Source organism: Rhinolophus sinicus, chromosome 5 (genome assembly GCF_057876585.1).
Source record: "Rhinolophus sinicus isolate RSI-liver-muscle chromosome 5, RSI-T2T, whole genome shotgun sequence".
NCBI lineage: Eukaryota > Metazoa > Chordata > Mammalia > Chiroptera > Rhinolophidae > Rhinolophus > Rhinolophus sinicus.
In genome coordinates this window covers 73424880-73443650 of record NC_142505.1, presented here as the reverse complement: position 1 = coordinate 73443650, position 18771 = coordinate 73424880, and the positions used below count along the sequence as shown (strand labels likewise).

At 36.9% G+C, this 18771-nt stretch overlaps 1 protein-coding gene across 4 annotated transcripts in view; it reads left to right on the top strand.

The window, feature by feature from the left end:
* The window catches only part of SMURF1 (SMAD specific E3 ubiquitin protein ligase 1), a 103804-nt gene that overhangs the window by 57288 nt on the left and 27745 nt on the right, over positions 1–18771 (top strand). For all 4 annotated transcript variants that reach the window (XM_074313460.2, XM_074313459.2, XM_074313462.2 and 1 more), the window contains exons 2-6: positions 14532–14570; positions 15710–15818; positions 17019–17152; positions 17310–17375; positions 18616–18691. In XM_074313460.2, coding sequence (XP_074169561.1) covers positions 14532–14570; positions 15710–15818; positions 17019–17152; positions 17310–17375; positions 18616–18691 — 424 coding nt within the window. The remainder of the gene's footprint in view (positions 1–14531; positions 14571–15709; positions 15819–17018; positions 17153–17309; positions 17376–18615; positions 18692–18771) is intronic.

The following is an 18771-nucleotide window of genomic DNA, read 5'->3' as shown; positions in this document are numbered from 1 at the left end:
GCATAATTGGACAAGCTGACCTTAAAATTCGTATGGAAATATAAGGGATCCAGAATAACCAAAACAGTCTGGGAAAACTAGAACAAAGTTGGAGACTCACACTTCCTGATTGCTTAACTTATTACTCAACTATGGTAATCAAGGCAGATATTACTGACAATAAGGACAGGCACATACCGTATAGATCAGTGGACTAGAACTGAGAGTCCAGAAATAAACCCTCACGTTTGCAGTCAATTGATTTTTTACAGTGATGTCAAAACAATTAGATGGGGGAAAGAATAGTATTTTCAACAAATGGTGCTGGGAGAGATAATAAGTGGTGGCCAAGGAGGAAAAGAAATTGGAACCTTTGTGCGCTGCTGGTGGGACCATAAAATGGTGCAGCCATTTTGGAAAACAGTTCAGCAGGTCCTCAATGCTGAACACAGAATCACCACATAACCCAGCAATTCTACCCCTAGGTATATACCCAAGAGACTTGAAAACATAGGCCTGCATAACACTTTCTTACATGAGTGTTCAGTAGCAGCGTCATTCACAGTAGCTAAAATGTGGTAACAACTGAAATGTCTGTAATCTGACAAGTAGTTAAACAGAAGTGGTATTATAGTCGTATAATTGAATATTGTTTCGCAGCAAAAAGGGATGAAGTACTGATACATACTGCAACATAAATGTACCTTGAAAACATTATGCTAATTGAAAGAAACCAGTCATAAAAGGTCATATATTATGATTCTATTTATATGAAATGCCCAGAATAGGCAAATACCTAGAGACAGAAAGTAGATTAGTGGTTGCCAGGGGCTGGGGGAAGAGTGGGTGGGGAGTGGCCTCTAATAGGTACAGGGCTTCTTTGGGGGATTATGAAAATGTTGTGAAATTAAATGCTGGTGATGATTGTACAACTCTGACTATATACTAAAAGCCATTGAATGGTATTCACACTTTAAAAGTATGTGTTTGTGGTTTGTGAATTTTGTCTTAACTAGTTGTTATATTTGAAAATGTATGCTTAACGAGAGACCATTACTTTACAATTTTTTTTCATTCTCTAGTTAGACGCAGGATCTAGCAGATTTCCCTTTTTATTTTTTTGTCATATTTGTTTGCTTTTAAAAAAATATGTTTCTCTAGAGTATTCTGGCTTCCTTATGTTGTATGTCAGTTTCTCATAATTATGCCATAATTATACCTTTTCAGAACATACTGTATTGAAGTAGGGTGCAGCGTAGAACTTGAGCTCTGCAGTCAGACGGATTCAAGGTCTTCTTACAGGCTGTGTGGTCTTGGACACGTAACTTAATCTCATCTAGCCATGGTTTCCTTATCTGTTGTGAGTACTAAATAAGATGCAATCTGTCAATTGCTATTAATAGTATTGGGCACAGAATAAGCTCATTAAATATTAGTAATTGTGAATTTCACAGTTAATAATTATTGAATCTAACTCTAGGTATATGTGTCCAGTTAGGGAAATTGCTTCCTACAAAATCAAACCTAGAAACTTTTTTGAAAAATAAATCTTACCATGTTTATTTTCCACCTGGTTTAAAAAGAAGGTAAACAGAAAGCAATGCACCAATATTTAGATAGTCTCATCTGTTAAAAGGGTGGTCTCAAGTGCTCTTCCAATTCAAGATTCTATAAATACTGAGAGATTATTTTCCAGTTGTTAAATTTTAATAAGTGATTTCTCTCCTTTCCCTTCTCCTTAACTTTCTTCCCTCTTTCAAGTTTTCCTTCTTCCTCTCCTCTGCCCACTCTCTTTTCTCATTTTTCCTGGACCTGTGAGATTTACTTTTAATTGAGAAGCAATATACTCGTATAAATTAATACATTCTCCTTATGAATGAGCCCAGTGTTAGGCTAAATTCCCCTTGTCCACCAAGTCCAAGCCTGCTGTTCTCCCTGCACCATCCCTTCCCTCCCTCCTACCCATGCTCCCCAGGTAACTGTTCTTTAATTTGTGCACTTGTACATTGTGATTCAGTGGCCGCTGTTTTCCTCATAGTCATTCAGATACCAAGGCTGATAGGGGTTCTTCTGTTTTACCACCTCAAGTGGTGGTTTCAGGCTTCTCGGAGGCATGGAGACCTTTCACCTTGTGTTTTTGTGCTTTGGCCCAAAGTGAGACACACCTTCTGCTACATAGAAATACTACAGACACATGGTCCCAGCTAATTCAGGGGACCTAGGAAGTATCGCCTTCCATTTACCTTGAAGGACTGGAGAACTAGATATTGGGAGTCTTAGGGACTTCTCCCACAGCTCATCATTTTCCTTTCCTGTAGTTTCTTGGTTTTGATATCAGCCTTGTAAACTCAGTCGGAGTGGCTTCCTTTTTTTTTAATAAGGTGGGAATTCTGTACCTTGAAATCTTGGTAGATTTCTCCTGTAAAACTGTCTGGGCTTGATGCCTTGATCTTGTGGGTAGATTTTTCCATTATCATTTCAACTCCTATGGTTATTGCTCAAAGTTTTACTACTTTGGGGGCCAATTTTGGAAATTTGTATGTTCCTAGAAAAAAAATTATTTTTTGCCATTGGTTTAAAGTATCTGTGGTACACTCTTAAGATTTGTAAAATTTACTGTTGTGGTTTCATCTCCTCCTTTGTCTGCATGTGGGTTATTTGTGCCACCTTTCTTTTTTCTTGAACTTACTTATAAAAGATTTGTTCATTTTTTAAAAGCTAATCCTTTAAAAGAACTGGCTTCTGATTTTACTGACAACTCTCCTGTTTTCTTTTCATTAATGTATGCTACTATCTATATTAATTCCTTCTTTCTTCTTTCTTTGGACTTATTTTAGTTATCTTTCTTGGAGTTAGCAATTTAGTTCATATACTTTCCATCTTTCTGGGATTTTAATGAATGGAGTTAAGCATATGCATTTTAACATGTAGTATTCTTTGTTTTCATTTGATTCTAAATAGTTTCTCATTTCCACTTTGACTGTCTTTTTAATACAAGTTATTTTGGAATAGGTTTTAAAATTTCTATGTTTGGATTTATTTGTGATATATATTTGGTGTGGATTTTTTATTCTATTTAGTAAATGAATGCAGACTGTTTATCAATTTGGGGAATTTGTTTCCTTTATAGCTTAGTACATAGTCAGCTTTTCTAATTCCATGCATGTTTGAAAAGAACGTCCTCTCAGTTTTAGGAAGAAAACTATTTTATTGAATTTATTTTTCTTTTTCACGATGTGAATTTCTGTAAGTGTTTGGGGATTCTTAGTTATTTATTCATTTTTGCAGCTGGGATTTCCTGTTTTCTTAGTGAAGGTGCAAGAGGAATGGAGGGAGGGGCTGTCATTCTGTGCAGTGAGCGAGCTCTGTACATGAGTCACCCCCGGCACTGTCCCCTGTCCCAGGGCCATGCTTCACACCCCATCTTGCAAATGGAGGCAGAGCCGGGCCCTGGCTCACTGGCCCCCATGGACAGTGGGCATGCCTGGCTCATCCTAGCCCAGCTCACCAGTCAGGTGGCTTCCCCTGGGCCTCACCCTCCTGACTTCACACCTTGAGTGCCATGAGTGCTGGTGCCACTTTCTGCGGTTACACTTGCCTGAATGGGGCTGTGCCATCTGTCTATTGCTACTCTTTCCCTCTCCTTGTTTGCTCCATCTTTTAGGGATTTTTTTTTTTAATTTGTGAGCAGAGCTATGTGAATATATGTCCTCAGTATGTATTTTATCATTCTTGTTGGTTTTGTGAGGAAAAGGCGGACAACAGCATGTGTTCAGTCTGTCAGCCTGGAAACCTAATAACCTGTCAGTTTTACTCAGGCTGGAAGTGTGATCAATGTGGTGCCGCCATTTTTTCCTAAAAGAATGAAATTAAAAGCCACAATGTATCAGATAGCAAAGCAGTAAGCAGAATAATAGAATGAACACTTTCAGGGCTCTGTGAAAACTATTTTGTTTGTGAATTTTTTTGAAATGTTATCCTCAGAACAGTCTTCAAAGCTTTATATTTTAACGTTCTGATGCCTTCATTGCTGTCCCTTTCTTTATTTGCATCTGTCTCCTCTAACATCTTTATGGACCAACCTGGAAAATGCCATTTCCAGTCCTTTGAGTTGCCTGATAGTGGGAATCATAAAGAGCATATTAACAATCTGAATGACGAATAGGAAATGGCGGTAGTATTATTGCCGATGCTGAGAAGTGGATTAAGAATCCTTGTTATCATTACACTTTTTCACAAGTCACTAATTTTTTACCTTAAAAAGTAAGATTTTATTTTTTCTTATAAATGTTATTTATGTAGTCATTCTTTGCAGAAAACTTAAGACTGCAGCCAAGCAAAAAGAAGACAATAAATTCTACCACATTAGTGTATATCATTCCAGACTTTTAAGTACATATTATCAACACACACACACACACACACACACACGCACACACACAGGTTTACCCAAAAAGGAGTCATACTGTACATACTGCTTGTTGTAATCTGTTTTTGTTTTAATTTTTTTATTCATACTTTATTTTTTCGAGCAGTTTTAGATTTACAGAATTACTGAAAAGCAAGTGCACTTCTCATATTATCCCCACTGTACACACCTGCACACTATTTCCCCAGTTACTAAAATCTTAACATTACTGTGGTACATTTGTTACAATTAATAAACCAATATTAACACATTATTAATAACTAAATATTTTATTAAGATTTCCTTAGTTTTTACCTCATGATTTTTTCTGTTCCAGGATCCCATTCAGGATATGACATTACATTTAGTTATGATTTCTCCTTGGGCTGCTCTTGGCAATGACAGTTTTCTCATACTTTCCTTGTTTTTGATGACTTTGAGTTTTGGGGGGTACTGGTCAGGTATGTCCATCAGTTAGAATTATCTGATGTTTTTCTTATGGTTAGACTGGGATTATTCATTTTATGTGGTAAAGTGCCATTCTCATCACAGCACATCAAAAGTGCACACTGTCAACATGATTTATGACTGTTGATGTTGACCTTGATCACCCGGCTGAAGTGGTCAGACCTTCAACTGTACATTTAGTTCTGCCTGGTTTTGTGCTTTGCGTAAATGACATAGTATGATATATATTGTGTCTTTCATTGAATACCATGTTTGTGAGATTCATTGATAATTTTGTGTGTAGTTGTAGTTTGTTTTTCGCTTTTGCTGTTCAAGATTCCATTTTGTTAATACCACAACTTCTTTATTATTATACTGTCAGTGCACATCTCAGCGGCTCAGTCTTTGACTGTTATTAACTGCAGCTATAACCATTCAGCTACATGGCGAACATATGTACCTGTGCGTTTCTGTCGATTACATACCTAAGGGTGGAATTGCTGGGTCATGATTGATTTTTTTTTTTAACTAAATGATCTTATGAATCTAATGTTGGCCACATTGATTTGAAATTTGTAATGTAACAAATTGTTTCAGTCTTAACACTCAGTTGTAATAATAAAGGAGCATAATTCAGTGAATTACGTGGTTTCCATTCATGGATGGATCAAGTTCTTATCTCCATCACTAACTTTGCTGGGTCGCCTTGAGCAAGTTCAATCTCCTGAGTTTCTGCTTTTCTCGACTAAATTGAGCATAATGATTTCACTCTGACTTACACCGTAATGTGAAAAATGATTAGCTAAGTAGTTATAAAAGATTTTATAAAACCATGCAAAATAATACCTTTAAATATTTCAGTGGTATAGAACCTCACACTATAATATGATAAATGGGAAAGAAACTATAAGGGACTTTGTTCTAGATTGTGTGTTATGGGTTTTTCATAACCATGTGTGGAAATAATTTGTAGTATATTACCTTGCTAAATTTGTCCTCACTTTTGGGTTTTCTGTTGATTTTTTTTTAATGTGTCAAATTAATAAACTTCGTTTGTCAGCTCAGTAATTGAAGGGGAGAAAATGCTGACAGAACTTTCTCTTCTATGATTTATTATTACTTTTTTTCCTTACCTATTTGTTGTAGATGTGGTGTGACTATCAAGTAGTAGATTTGTTTGCTTGATTTTAGCTTTCTTCCCAGTAAATCTCCCAATTTCCCCTTTACTCTCAGCAGTTATCACCTTGTTTAAAATGGCTTCCTCAGAAGAACACAGCTTCATTTGATATGAATAGGTCTTCAGGAGTCAGGTAGCTGAGGATGTTTGGATTTATGTGGGGTTTTCCTCCCTATTAGCCTGGGATTATCTCCTGTTAATGGAATTCATTCAGTTTCCTCCTAAGGTGACAATGTAGTATAATTTACTTAATGGCAGGCTTTTTGGTTAAAATTCATTTCCTTACTGACAAAGTTGAGCATTATTTTATAGTGTATAACTAGGAAATAGTCCAAGCTTGAGGAGTCAATTTTAAGCAAGTTTTTTTGTTTGTTTTTTAATGATCTTAGTTTACTTTCTTTAAATATCAAACCCTCAGGCATGGGACATACCTCAGGACAAGCAACTTTTTGTTGTTGTTCTTCTAGAATCCTCAGAGTTTAGAACAGGGGCTTGGCCTATGGTGGGTAATCAGGAAATATTTAAATGGGTAAATGGATTCACTATTCAGAAGCAGCAGCTTTTAGTAACTGTGACTTTGGTCAAGTTATGTAATCTTGTAAAGCTTCAGTTTTCCCATCAGGAAAATGAACATATAACAGTAACTGTCTCATGGAATTGTTTTGAATAAATGCAATCATGTATGTCAGATACTTAGCATAGTTGCCTAATTAATTACCTTGTAAAAAAATTCAGTAAATTTTAGCTTCTGTTATTAGTTATACTAAAGGGAATTAGATTTCATTTTTTAAGTTTCACAAAGCAGTGACTAAGTTTCCAAACCTTCCAAACCATCCACTGTGATTCCATTGATAGGTTTCATCAAATGTTGTGGTAGAGGTATTAGTCAGATGGTTGCCTGGGAGACAGTCTGCTTTCTAGGGTGGTTTTGGAAGCTCAAGTTGCAAACTGCTCCTTAGTTCCTGGTTGTAAAATCATGGAAAATCACCCTGTGCTTTTCAGGAGGTGACGTACTAGACAGCTAGAGCTCAAGTGTCGGAGTTAATAAACATTGTCTTTGAATGTGGTGTTTGAATAAGTACATTTGGATGGAAAACTTAACATTTTTAGGGAGAAAACATTGATAATTAACTGATCTAGGAACTGATTACTATTGGAATATAACTTTAAATATTTAGATAAAACTTTCACTAATGAAAACCTGAATTTTCCTATCTTCTAAAGCAAGGAAATAGACTTCCACCTGTAGAATCACCCAGACTCTTGATACATTTGAGCCACTCTAACATGGTTGAAAAAATCCCATTTGGTTTGTGTGAGACAGAAACATGATCTGGAGATGAAAATTATTCTGAAAGACAGAGACTTTATATGAGATACTTTTTTTACCTCCCAGGGCAGAGGTATCTCGCCAGTAATACTTGGGAAGAACTCAGACAAAAGCCAACAGGAAATTGCCCCCTGTGAGACCTGTGGGTTCTGCAGGGCAAATCCAGGGTGTCAAGAAAATCAACATTTTAAGATTAAAATGTAAAAATGAATATGTCCCTCAGTTATAAATTATCTTGGAACGTAATGGCCTAATCAGTCCTCCGAAATCATCCCATAAAGTGTAAAAATGACTTTGTTCATTAATAAGGGCTTTGTTCAGACAAAAAGTCCCAAATGCCCTCTGGACTTGACTTGTTTTTTTGACATGCCTGTTATTTCTCCCTCATTGTACTGTTAGTCCTGGTTAACTGTACGGGAACAGTTGTTTTTCTTCGTGCCAACCAACTATCACTAATGGTACCATAAGGAATAGCATAGACCCTCCCGAAGAACAAGATCTGTCAGGCAACAGTATATGTGCAAAGCTGCCAGGCCCTGGACTCCTGGTGGGGGATGGGATAGCGGCCAGACCACCACAGTGGGGCTCTAGCGAAAATGTCTCCTTCATTCATTCATTCATTCCTTCATTCAGGCACTATTCATTTATTTCAGCAAACATTTCTTGAACATTTAATTTATGCCAGGCCTTGTGCTCCATGCTAGGAATATAACCGTTCAGGAGAACGGTCTCTGCCTTCTTGGCGCTTTTGTTCTGGTGAGTAGTTAGTTAAGGAAAAACAGTTATTACCGAATTCATTTATTCAGCAAGCATTTTGAAAGTAACCCCCGCGAGCACCGTACCTGGATACAGTGGTGAATACAAAAGACATGCACAGGCCTTGTTCCAGTGGGTATTTTTGTAGGGGAGAGGCAGACCTGAAGCAGCATACAAATAAATAGAGGATTTCATTTCAAACTCAGATAACACCTGTGATGCCGCTGTGATCGTGTACTGTGAGGTGGGGGTGGAAGTGGGGACGACTGCTGAGTCTTGCTGAGTCTTAATAATTTCACCAATAAAGTGGGAAAAAATGACACCTGCCCTGGGTGCTTTAGGAGAGTGGGTACAAAAGTAGGAGAAAGGACAAGTTCAAGAGACATTTAGAAGAAAGAAAAGCTTGGACTTGGTGACACATATAAATATAAGAGGAGAAAAGAATAAAAATTACAACCACAAATACTATTTGGGAGACCCTGTGTTTTTGTCAGGGACCTGGTAAAGAAGCTTGTCTTACTAACTGTGAATGTACAACATAGCAAAACACTGCCCTTCCATGTATGTTGAGATGCTAAGTGAACATTATGTAATTTGCGCTTACTTCATCCCCAACATTAGGAAACTCTGGTATGTGATTTAGAAATTATGGGATGTAAGAGTGGCATGATTCCAAGGCAGAGGGACACTTCGAAGTGAAGTTGAAGCAACCATGTGCTGGTCTGCACTGAAAAACTAGGCTTCGTTTTCTGTACAAGTCAGCGTCTCTTTTGTTCATTGTTGCATCCCCAGAACCTCCCTTATTATTGGTGTACAATATATGTATTTGTTTAAAAATGAGTGGTATAGCCAGACAGTGTGGGATTTTATGCTGTGTAATTAATTATCTTTTATCACGATATCTCTTAGGGTGGACAAGGAGAATTCTATCTCAAGATCACAAAATTATTCGGGTAGGAGAAATCATATGCCATTAAACCAAATTAGATTCAGTATGACCCCAAATGCTCTTTGCACGCAACTGAAGCAAAATAATCTTCATGCTGACACTGTTGAGATCTTTCCCACTTTGTGATAAAACCAAATTCCACTGGAGTGAGCCTTAAGTGAAAACATTGCTAGTCTTTTAAACATGAACAAAGAGTAATCTTTTTGAGATGTTACGAGAATTCATCCAGTCAGAAGCAATCCAGCACCAGCACCTCAGAAAAACTAGAGCCCAAAACTGGTGGCTAATATATCAGGCTGGAGAGTTGAGGTAGATGAGGGTCAGAGCATGACATGTCTGGAATTTTGCAATAGGAAGTCTCCATGGAATTTTTAAGAAGGAAAGAGACATGAGATTGGAATTTTGAAAGGATTACTTTGTGATGGCTAATATTGGGGTCTTGAACCAAGGGTAGAGATGGCAAGACGTCAACACATTGGAGAGAGACTGAGACGTAAAAGCATGACACACAGATTTCTGGCTTGTGCAGTTGATGGGTGTTTGCTGATCTCTGAAGGAATGAATCCAGGATTTCAGGCAGAGTGGGAAGATTTCAACTTCAGTTTTGAACACTTGGAGTTTGATATGAGGGTCCTTGAGACATTCAAGGCTGTGGGGAAAAAAGGGAAGTTGAAGGAAACAGAACATCACAGGCCCACTTTAGAGTTGAAAAAGAGGGGGTATTTAAATGAATGTAAGTAAAAGCTTTCCTGTATGCAAATAACAATTAGAAAATGCAATGAAAGGAGCACGCCCCATTCGCAATAACAGCAACAACAAAAACAGTCAACAGTAAACCCAATTAGGAATGTGGAAAACTTTTATGAAGTACTTTAAAACTTCACTTAAGGGCATTAAAGGAAGATTTAATAAATGGATAAATATACTGCATTCAAGAATGGTAATACTCAATATTGTAAAGAAGTAAATTCCCCCCAAATTTATTTATTAAGTAATTTTTTTAAACTTGCCTAAAATGATTCTAAAGTTCAGTGGGGGAAAAAAGCATGTGGGACTATCCTGGAAAATGCTAAATAAAGAGTTTTAGGGGCATGTATTTTCAATTTACACATTTCTAAATTTTCACTTTTTTACAAATATATATTACTTTTCTAATTCGAGAAACAAGAAATAAAACACCATCAGAAGCTGTAATAAATTATGCTCTATGCACCAAAAAGACTGGGGGGTGGGGAGAGAGAGAGAGATTTACATTGTAAGGGAAGGTTATAAAGATTATAATGAATAGGAACTATTACTAGCGACTATACAGAAATAAAAAGGGTTATCAGGAAACACTGTAAACAGCTTTGTGCCAACAAATTGATAACTTAGGTGAAATCGACAAATTTCTAGAAAGACACAAACTACCAAAGCTGATTCAAGAAGAAATAGAAAATCTGAATAGACCTATAAAAAAATAAACTGGATTAGTAATTGAAAAATGCTTCCTACAAAAAACAACAACACCAGGCCTAGATGGCTTATTGGTGAATTCTGCCAAACGTTAAAGAAGAATGAATAACAGTTATTCACAAACTCTTCAAAAGAAAAATAGAACAAGAGAGAATACTACCCAACTCATTTTAAAATGAAGGAAAAAATAAAAGAAAACTGCAGACCAATATCCCTTATGACTATAGACAAAAAAATTCCTTAACAAAATGTTAGCAGACTAAATACAGTGTCATATTAGGATTATGTGCCATAACCAAGTGGAATTTATCTCAGAATGCAGGGTTGGTTTAACATCTGAAAATCAATTAATGTAGTACATCCTATCAATACAGAAAGAACAAACACCAAGTTATCATCTCAATAGGTGCAGAAAAAGCATTTGACAAAAGCTAACATCCCTTTATGATAAAAACACTAAACAAACTAAGAAACAACTTGCCCAACCTAATAGAGGGCATCCATGAAAAACCAACAGCTAACATATTCAGTGGTTGAAAGACTGAATGCTTTCCCCTAAGATCAGAAACAAGACAAGGATGCCCACCTCTTGTATTCAGTATTGTACTGGAGACACTGAGCAGTCAGGCAAGAAAAAGAAAAGGCATCCAGATTGAAAAGAAGTGTCTCTATTTACAGATGATGTGAATTTCTTTAGAGAAAATTCAAAACACAAAAATGATTAGAGCTAATAAATGAGTTCAACAGTTGCAAGACACAAGTTGAAATACAAAAATCAGTTGTATTTCTGTACACTAGACATAAACAATATGAAAATGAAATTAAGAAAACAATTTCATTCACAATAAATAGCAAAAAGAATAAAATACTTAGGAATAAGTTTAATAAAAGGTATAAAATTTATACTCTGAGTATTACAAAACAAAGTTAAAATTAAATAAGATCTGAATAAATGGGAGGATATCATGTTCATGGATTAGAAAATTTAATATTGTTAAGATGACAATACTCCCCAAATTCACCTGTTGATTCAGTGAAATCTGTATCAAAACCCAGGCTGGCTTTTTTGGAGAAATTGACAAGCTGATCCCCAAATTCATATGACAATTTAACAGATCCCAGGTAGCCAAAACAGTTTGGAAAAAACAAAGTTGGAGGACACATGCTTCCTAATTTCAAAATTTACTACAAAGCTGTGATAATTACTATGGTCTGAATGTTTGTGTGTTGAAATCCTGACCCCAAAGGTGATAGGATTAGTTGTGAGGTGCTTAAGTCATGAGGGTAAAACCCTAACGAGTAGGATTAGTGCCTTCTAAAAGAGACTCCAGAGAGAGCCCTCGCCCCTTCTGCCATGTGAAGATACAGTGAGAAGTCTGCAACCTGGAAGAGAGCCCTCATCCAACCATGTTGGCACCCCGCTCTCAGACTTCCAACTTCCAGAGCTATGAGAAGTCAGTGTTTGTTATTTATAAGATGCTGAGTCTAGTATTTTGTTATAGCAGCCTGAACAAACTGACACGGTAATCAAGACAGTGTGGTCACGGTACAAGGAGAGATACATAGATCAACAGAATAGAACTAAGAGTCAACAAATAAGCTCTCACATTTACAGTGAATTGTTTTTCAAGAAGAGTGTCAAGACAAGTCAATGGTAAGAGAATAGTCCTTTCAGCAAACTGTGCTTACTGGTACAAACGTGTATCCACCTGCAAAGAAATGAAGTTGGATCCGTTCTTACATCATACACAAAAATGAACTCGAAATAGATCACAGACCTAAATGTCTATTTAAAAGTACTGTAAGAATAATTTAAGAGTATTAAGAGTAGTTAGAGTAGCTTAATGTATAAAAAAGCTAAAAGTATAAAACTCTTAGAAGAAAATATAGGACTAAATCTTTAAGACTTTTCGTAGGCAAAGTCTTCTTAGACATGACACCAAAGCACAAGCAACTAAAGAAAGCAGATAAATTGGACTTCATCAAAATAAAAAACTTAGCTGCTTCAAAGAACACCATCAAGATAGTGAAGACAACCCACAGAATGGGAGAATATTGGCAACTCTGAAAAGTGTATTTTCTCTTTAGCTAAAAAGGCAAGCTGCCAGTTAAAAATAGGCAAAAAAATCTAAATAGAAATTTCTCCGAAAAGATATATCAATAGCTAGTAAGCAATAGCTAGTAAAATGCTCAAAGTCGTTAGTCATCAGAGAAATGCAAATTAAAACCATAGAGATATAAACCACAGAGCCAGACAATAAGGATTAGTTGGGGATGCGGAGAAATCGGACACACAGACACTGCTGGTGGGAATGTAAAATAGTGCAGATGCTGTGGAAAACAGTCTGCAGTTCTTCAAAATGCTAAACATATATGTAACCCAGCAACTCCACTCTTGGGTTTGCAAGAGAAATAAAATACATATCTACACAGCAACTTGTACAACATTTTTCAGGATAGCCAAAAGGTGGAAACCACCCAAATGTCCATCCTTTGATAAGGAAAATGTGGTATATTCAATGGAACATTACTCAGTTCAGGACGGATATATGCTACAACAGGAACTTGAAAAACGTTATGCTCAATGAAAGAAGGCAGTCACCGAGTACCACAGATTATGTAATTCTATTTATATGAAATGTCCAGAATAGGCCAATCCACAGAGACATAAAGTAGATTAGTGATTGCCTAGGACTGGTAGGATTTGAGATTAAACAAAGAGTGACTGCTCATGGGAACGGGATTTCTTTGGGAGATGATGAAAATGTTCTAAAATTTATTGTGGTGATGGTTGTACAACCCTGTGAGTATACTAAAAACCATTGAGTGATACACATTAAATGGATGAATTGTATGGTATATGAATTATATTTTGATAAAGCAGTAATATAAAAATATTCTGAGTGAAGTTTGCAGAACAATTATATATATGAATATATTTTTGTAAGTAATATATAGGTTCATAACAAAACACTGTATTCTTAAAAATTAGCAAAATTTGTGAAGCAGTATAAAAGAGACGTTGGTGTATCTTCCCTTGATACAGTAGCTTTAATCATGTAACAGATCTGGTGACAAAATTTCTTACAGTAATTGAGTAAAATAACAACACTAGCATTTATTGCATTCTTTCTATATACTGACATTGTGCTGAATTCTTAACATACATTTTGTCATTTGTTTTTCTCAATACCGTACGATATCCCCATATATTCTATCATGCGCCCCTTGCTTTCTATTCTCCAACATACCAAAGTTTACATTTACAAAATTGTATTATTTATCATAATATCAAAAACGCAGGCTTCCTTTTGTTGTTGCTAGGAGTGGCTAAAAAGGTAAATACTGGAGGTCTTAATTTGAATTGGTAGTTAACTGAGCAATTAATCAGAGCATATTGATATATTTATCTGTGTTTAAGTCAGAATTTAAGTTTAAACTAAAAGAGTTTGTATTTGTTATTGATTCCCGATTAGAGGAGAAAACACTTTTTTGTTACTTGTCAGTTTTTTATTTGATGTAGTACCAAATTCGAAAGGCAATCATTGGCAAAGATAATTTTTAGAATTTTTTTGCACTGTAAATATAGACCAGTGTCTCGGTCAGTTTGGGCTGACATAACAAAATACCATGGACTAGATGGCTTAAATAACACACATGTGTTTGTCACAGTTCTGGAGGCTGACAGATTCAAGGTGGCAGCAAAATCCCCCGTTGGTGAGGGGCCTCTTCCCAGCGTGTAGACGGCCACCTTCTTACTCTACCTTCTTCCCATGGAGGGCAGAGTGAGAGCGAGCGCTGTGGTCTCATGTTACAGGGACACTGATCCCATCGTGAGAGCCCCGCCCTCATGACCTCATCTAACCCTAAGCACCTCCCAAAGGCTCCCCTCCAAGTACCATCACATTGGGGTTGGGGCTTCAATATACAAATTTGGGGGAGTGGGGGACACAATTCAGTCCATAGCTACTAGCTGTGGTGAGAATCTCGTCCATAAATGCTAACCCTGGCGTTTTCTGTTTGTTTTTAGTATTGTGTGCCAAGAACCTTGCAAAGAAAGACTTCTTCAGTAAGTAAACACTCATTTTTGCTCTCTTACAATATTAATAGTCTTCACATATTTCTGAAATTTTAAACTTTTTAAAAAACACTGGGTGTATTCTCCTAAATGTCCTGCCCTGACTGAGTAGAAACCCGTGGTTGGACAAACTTCACTGCCCAGTTGACTACCACACCATGGCTCCTTAGCTCCAAGGCGCGGAATTTCTAACTCAGATGAGAAACTCTCTCTCTCTCTTTCCCTATTCTGGCCACACCCTGTTTCCTCTGTCTTTCCACTCATTAATACATTGCTTTCTGCTGGATGGAGTGTTCTCAGTTCAAATACAGATGAGACATTTTTCTGTAAAATAGCTGGGTTTGAGTAAAATTGTTAATCAAATTTTATAAATTAAATCACATTTTAAAAGCCTTGTAATTAAAGGGATTTTTAAAAATAGAGGATCCTTTTCTAAAGGAAGGAAGCACCCCTTAACGCAAGAAACTCACCTGCTATAAAGTACGTGCCTGCAGCATGAAATTCTTCACACTCTTTCTGATCCTCGCAAGAACACTGCTCAGTTCTTAAGTGGTATTATTCACACTTTAAAGGAAGAAACTTAGGCTCACAGGCTTTATTCAAGTCACTAGGAAGCTCCAGAGGGGTGGCCCACAGCCAGGCCTGTCTCCAAACCCTTCCTTACCTTGCCACCTCTCTGATCTTGTAATCCTATCTGATTAATTTAGGAACTTATTAAGCCTTGGTGAACACTTGCTTCCATAGATAAAATAGACAACAATCAGTAAACAAGACTTCTAGGCACTGTTCCTTTTTAGAAAGTGTAAATACAATTAATTATAGACACCTTTTCTCCATTTAGTTAGCCCTACTTAGTGATCAGCAAAAATGGGAATTTGAATTTAAGCTTATTTTTATAATTTTCTTTAAGCCTGGTTTTCTTTTCTAGGCTCAAAAAATCTGAGGGTGACGTCATACTGGATTGCCTTTCTTAGACAGCTAACTAGACCAAAACTAACCTTAAATTAGAGAAAGCAGGGTAATCATCGTTACCACATTAGATGACCTCGAAGCTGCCTTTGGCAAGACTGTTCTGTGTCACCTGGTCGATCTATAGCCTCATCCAAGTGTGGCTGTCCCCTCTCCTCTAGGACTCCCCGACCCGTTTGCAAAGATTGTAGTGGACGGATCTGGACAGTGCCACTCAACGGACACTGTGAAAAACACATTGGACCCAAAGTGGAACCAGCACTACGATCTGTGAGTTGAATATTCTATATGCCATTTGGGGAGCAGCAGGAACGTAGGTATCGAGATTTTAAAGTGAAGCATGTCATTAAAAGAAAGAAAGGATTTCTAACTTCTAACTGATAACAAACATGGATAGCCAAATGAATATTTGTACTCTCTAATTTTAGAATTCATATTCTTTGAAGTTCTTATGTTTGACATTTTCATAGATTTTTTTATGGTTTGCTTTCATAACTGTGATCCTCAAACGTTTCAATCTTCCCAAGGTCCATAGTTCAGGTCCTCTATATACTACTGTTTTCTCAGTGAAGCCCTAAACCTGGTTGTAGAGTTTTTACTTTAAAAACGCATCATTGTTATTGTTGTTGTTGTTGTTATTGTACATGTTTCTTATGCAAATATACATTTTATATATTTCTGATGATTTTTTTTTTAATTCTGCTTTTTAGTACAAATATATTTTCTGCAAGAGAAAATAGTTTGGAATGATTGAATGTATATAAGCCTACACCCCATCAGACAATTTCCTACATTAATCCATAAAATGGATTCACTTTGAAAACCACTATTTTACTTGAACTTATGTTTTCATGTCCCTGCTACGAAATTTTTGTCAAAGTAATCATGATAATTGGTTTTGTATCAACACAAACTGTACTGGGTTTGGGTGGGATTTTTAGGAGCTGGATTCTAAGACTCCCTTTCAGTTGCACTGAGGTACCATTAGTGACCTGGAAAGTGGTTGTCCGTCCTTGTCCTGAAAGCTTCCCCCTGTGGGTGACTTACTCTGAGAATAAGTGGGGGTGAGTGTCTGACTTAGGTCCCGTCAGTGTGCGCTGGATGGATCTGTGGATTTCTAAGTAATCCCTTGTTGCAAACTAGTGTTCAGTAGTAAGTCTAACACTGGTGGGCATTTATGAATCGTGCCATTGTCCTTTGGAACTAGTAAAATATAGTACATCTCTGTTACAAGAGTATTATCTTTATGTGATTATCTACATTTGCTTCTTAGATAATGGGTTGTAGTTCTTTTCCCAGCCCGTTGCAGTTAGTAGACGTATATTTATTTAGTGCCTGTTACGTGTGGAATATAGAACTAACATTATTTTAAAAGGATTCTTCTATACTAACAAGTCCATCAGATAAAATCTCAGTGGGCTGTCATAATTCAGAAATACAATTAAAAATGAGTTTACATGTTGCTTTCAGATATGTTGGGAAAACTGATTCTATAACCATCAGCGTGTGGAACCACAAGAAAATTCACAAGAAGCAGGGAGCTGGCTTCCTGGGCTGTGTGCGGCTGCTGTCCAATGCCATCAGCAGATTAAAAGATACTGGATGTAAGAACCAAACGCTTTTCTGCCTCTAATGCAACTGAAGAAGGCTTATGAGGCTTTTTTTTTTTTTTTTTTTTTTTTTGAATACTGAATACAGAATTCCTGCCTTCCTCCCTAGTTAACATTTCCCTGGGTTAAGTTTTCAATTGTTTGTTTGCAGACCAGCGTTTGGATCTATGCAAACTAAATCCCTCAGATACTGATGCAGTTCGTGGCCAAATAGTGGGTAAGAACTTTCTCATCTGTATAAAGAGATGCTTTTACAGAACTTAACATTCAGCTCTTCATCACTGAGAAAACACATACAGGCACTGACAAAGGTGACATACTTCGAAGGACAAACCACATACGTGGGCCATCTCTTCAGTACTAAAACGTTTCATCTTGTGTGGTTTTTATTATTTTATCTAATTCCCTTCAACCTGTCATTTAAAATTGAGTTAAAATGACTAAGGTACAAAAAGATTTAGGGTTATAATTTTCAATGTCATTTTTATCATCACATTAATGGACAATGAATTTGTCATTGTATTATCCAAGGGTAGATGATAAGATTGGTGGCCACATAGTCAAGAGTTAAGAAATAGTTTCTTCAGGAAGATCCATCATCTATGTAAAAAGCAAAGATGATTTCTGAAGACTTCCATGCAATATGATTGTATAGTTAGAGGACTGAATTATTTAGAATGAACAAATGAAATGTGCCAATGTTACAGTGCTGACTGGCGGTATTCTGTTGGAAATGATGTATCTGTTAAGTATAGCTCATCCTGTTCAGATTTTATTAGCATTTTAGGGTGACTCTAAAATGCTGTCTGCTGGTTGTACACATTGCGAGGAATCAAAGAAAACATAGTATCTCAGCAACAACCAGAGGGACTTATGACCCCAAATCTTTTAGGTATTATCTTATGTAGACTTGACCCGAGATAAGTGAGCAGTGAGTATACATCCTGAAAACTGTCATAATGGAAAAGTTCTCACTTAATGCTTTTCTGTTTGTGATTTCTCCTCTTTGTGGAGGGAGGTGCTGGGGGAAAATGAATAACTGGGAGCAACTTTATAAATGTCTTTGCTGTTCACAGTAGGGACCGAGAATAAATATTTAGCTTCATCTAGACTTTGTACATTCCGGAAGTGCTCTCTGTATCCTTCATTCAACATAAGTCGAAACCTTCTTGAAAGATAGGTAACTTAGAGGAAGTGAATATTGTGTTCTGTTCTGTTTATGGAGAGCACGGAAAACACAGAACCTCTTCCTGCTCCACATTTATAAGGAATGTTCCAGGTGGTGTGGTCTGCAGCTCCTGGATTAAAGCATAGGAATATATGTGTGTGTGTAGACGTCCATGCCTCGCTTTTTAAATAAATAATGTGCATCAATTATACATTTACAATGGCTCACTGTATTATAATTGTATACCATGCCACTGGATTTTAACACAAGACGTTCTTTTCTGTTTTAGTCAGTTTACAGACACGAGACAGAATAGGCACTGGAGGGTCTGTGGTAGACTGCAGAGGACTGTTAGAAAATGAAGGGTACGTATCACCGTGACAACGCCTGCTGAGTTCTCTGCCACCTTGGGTTCTTGCTCCCGCTCTCTCTGTGAAGTTATCCT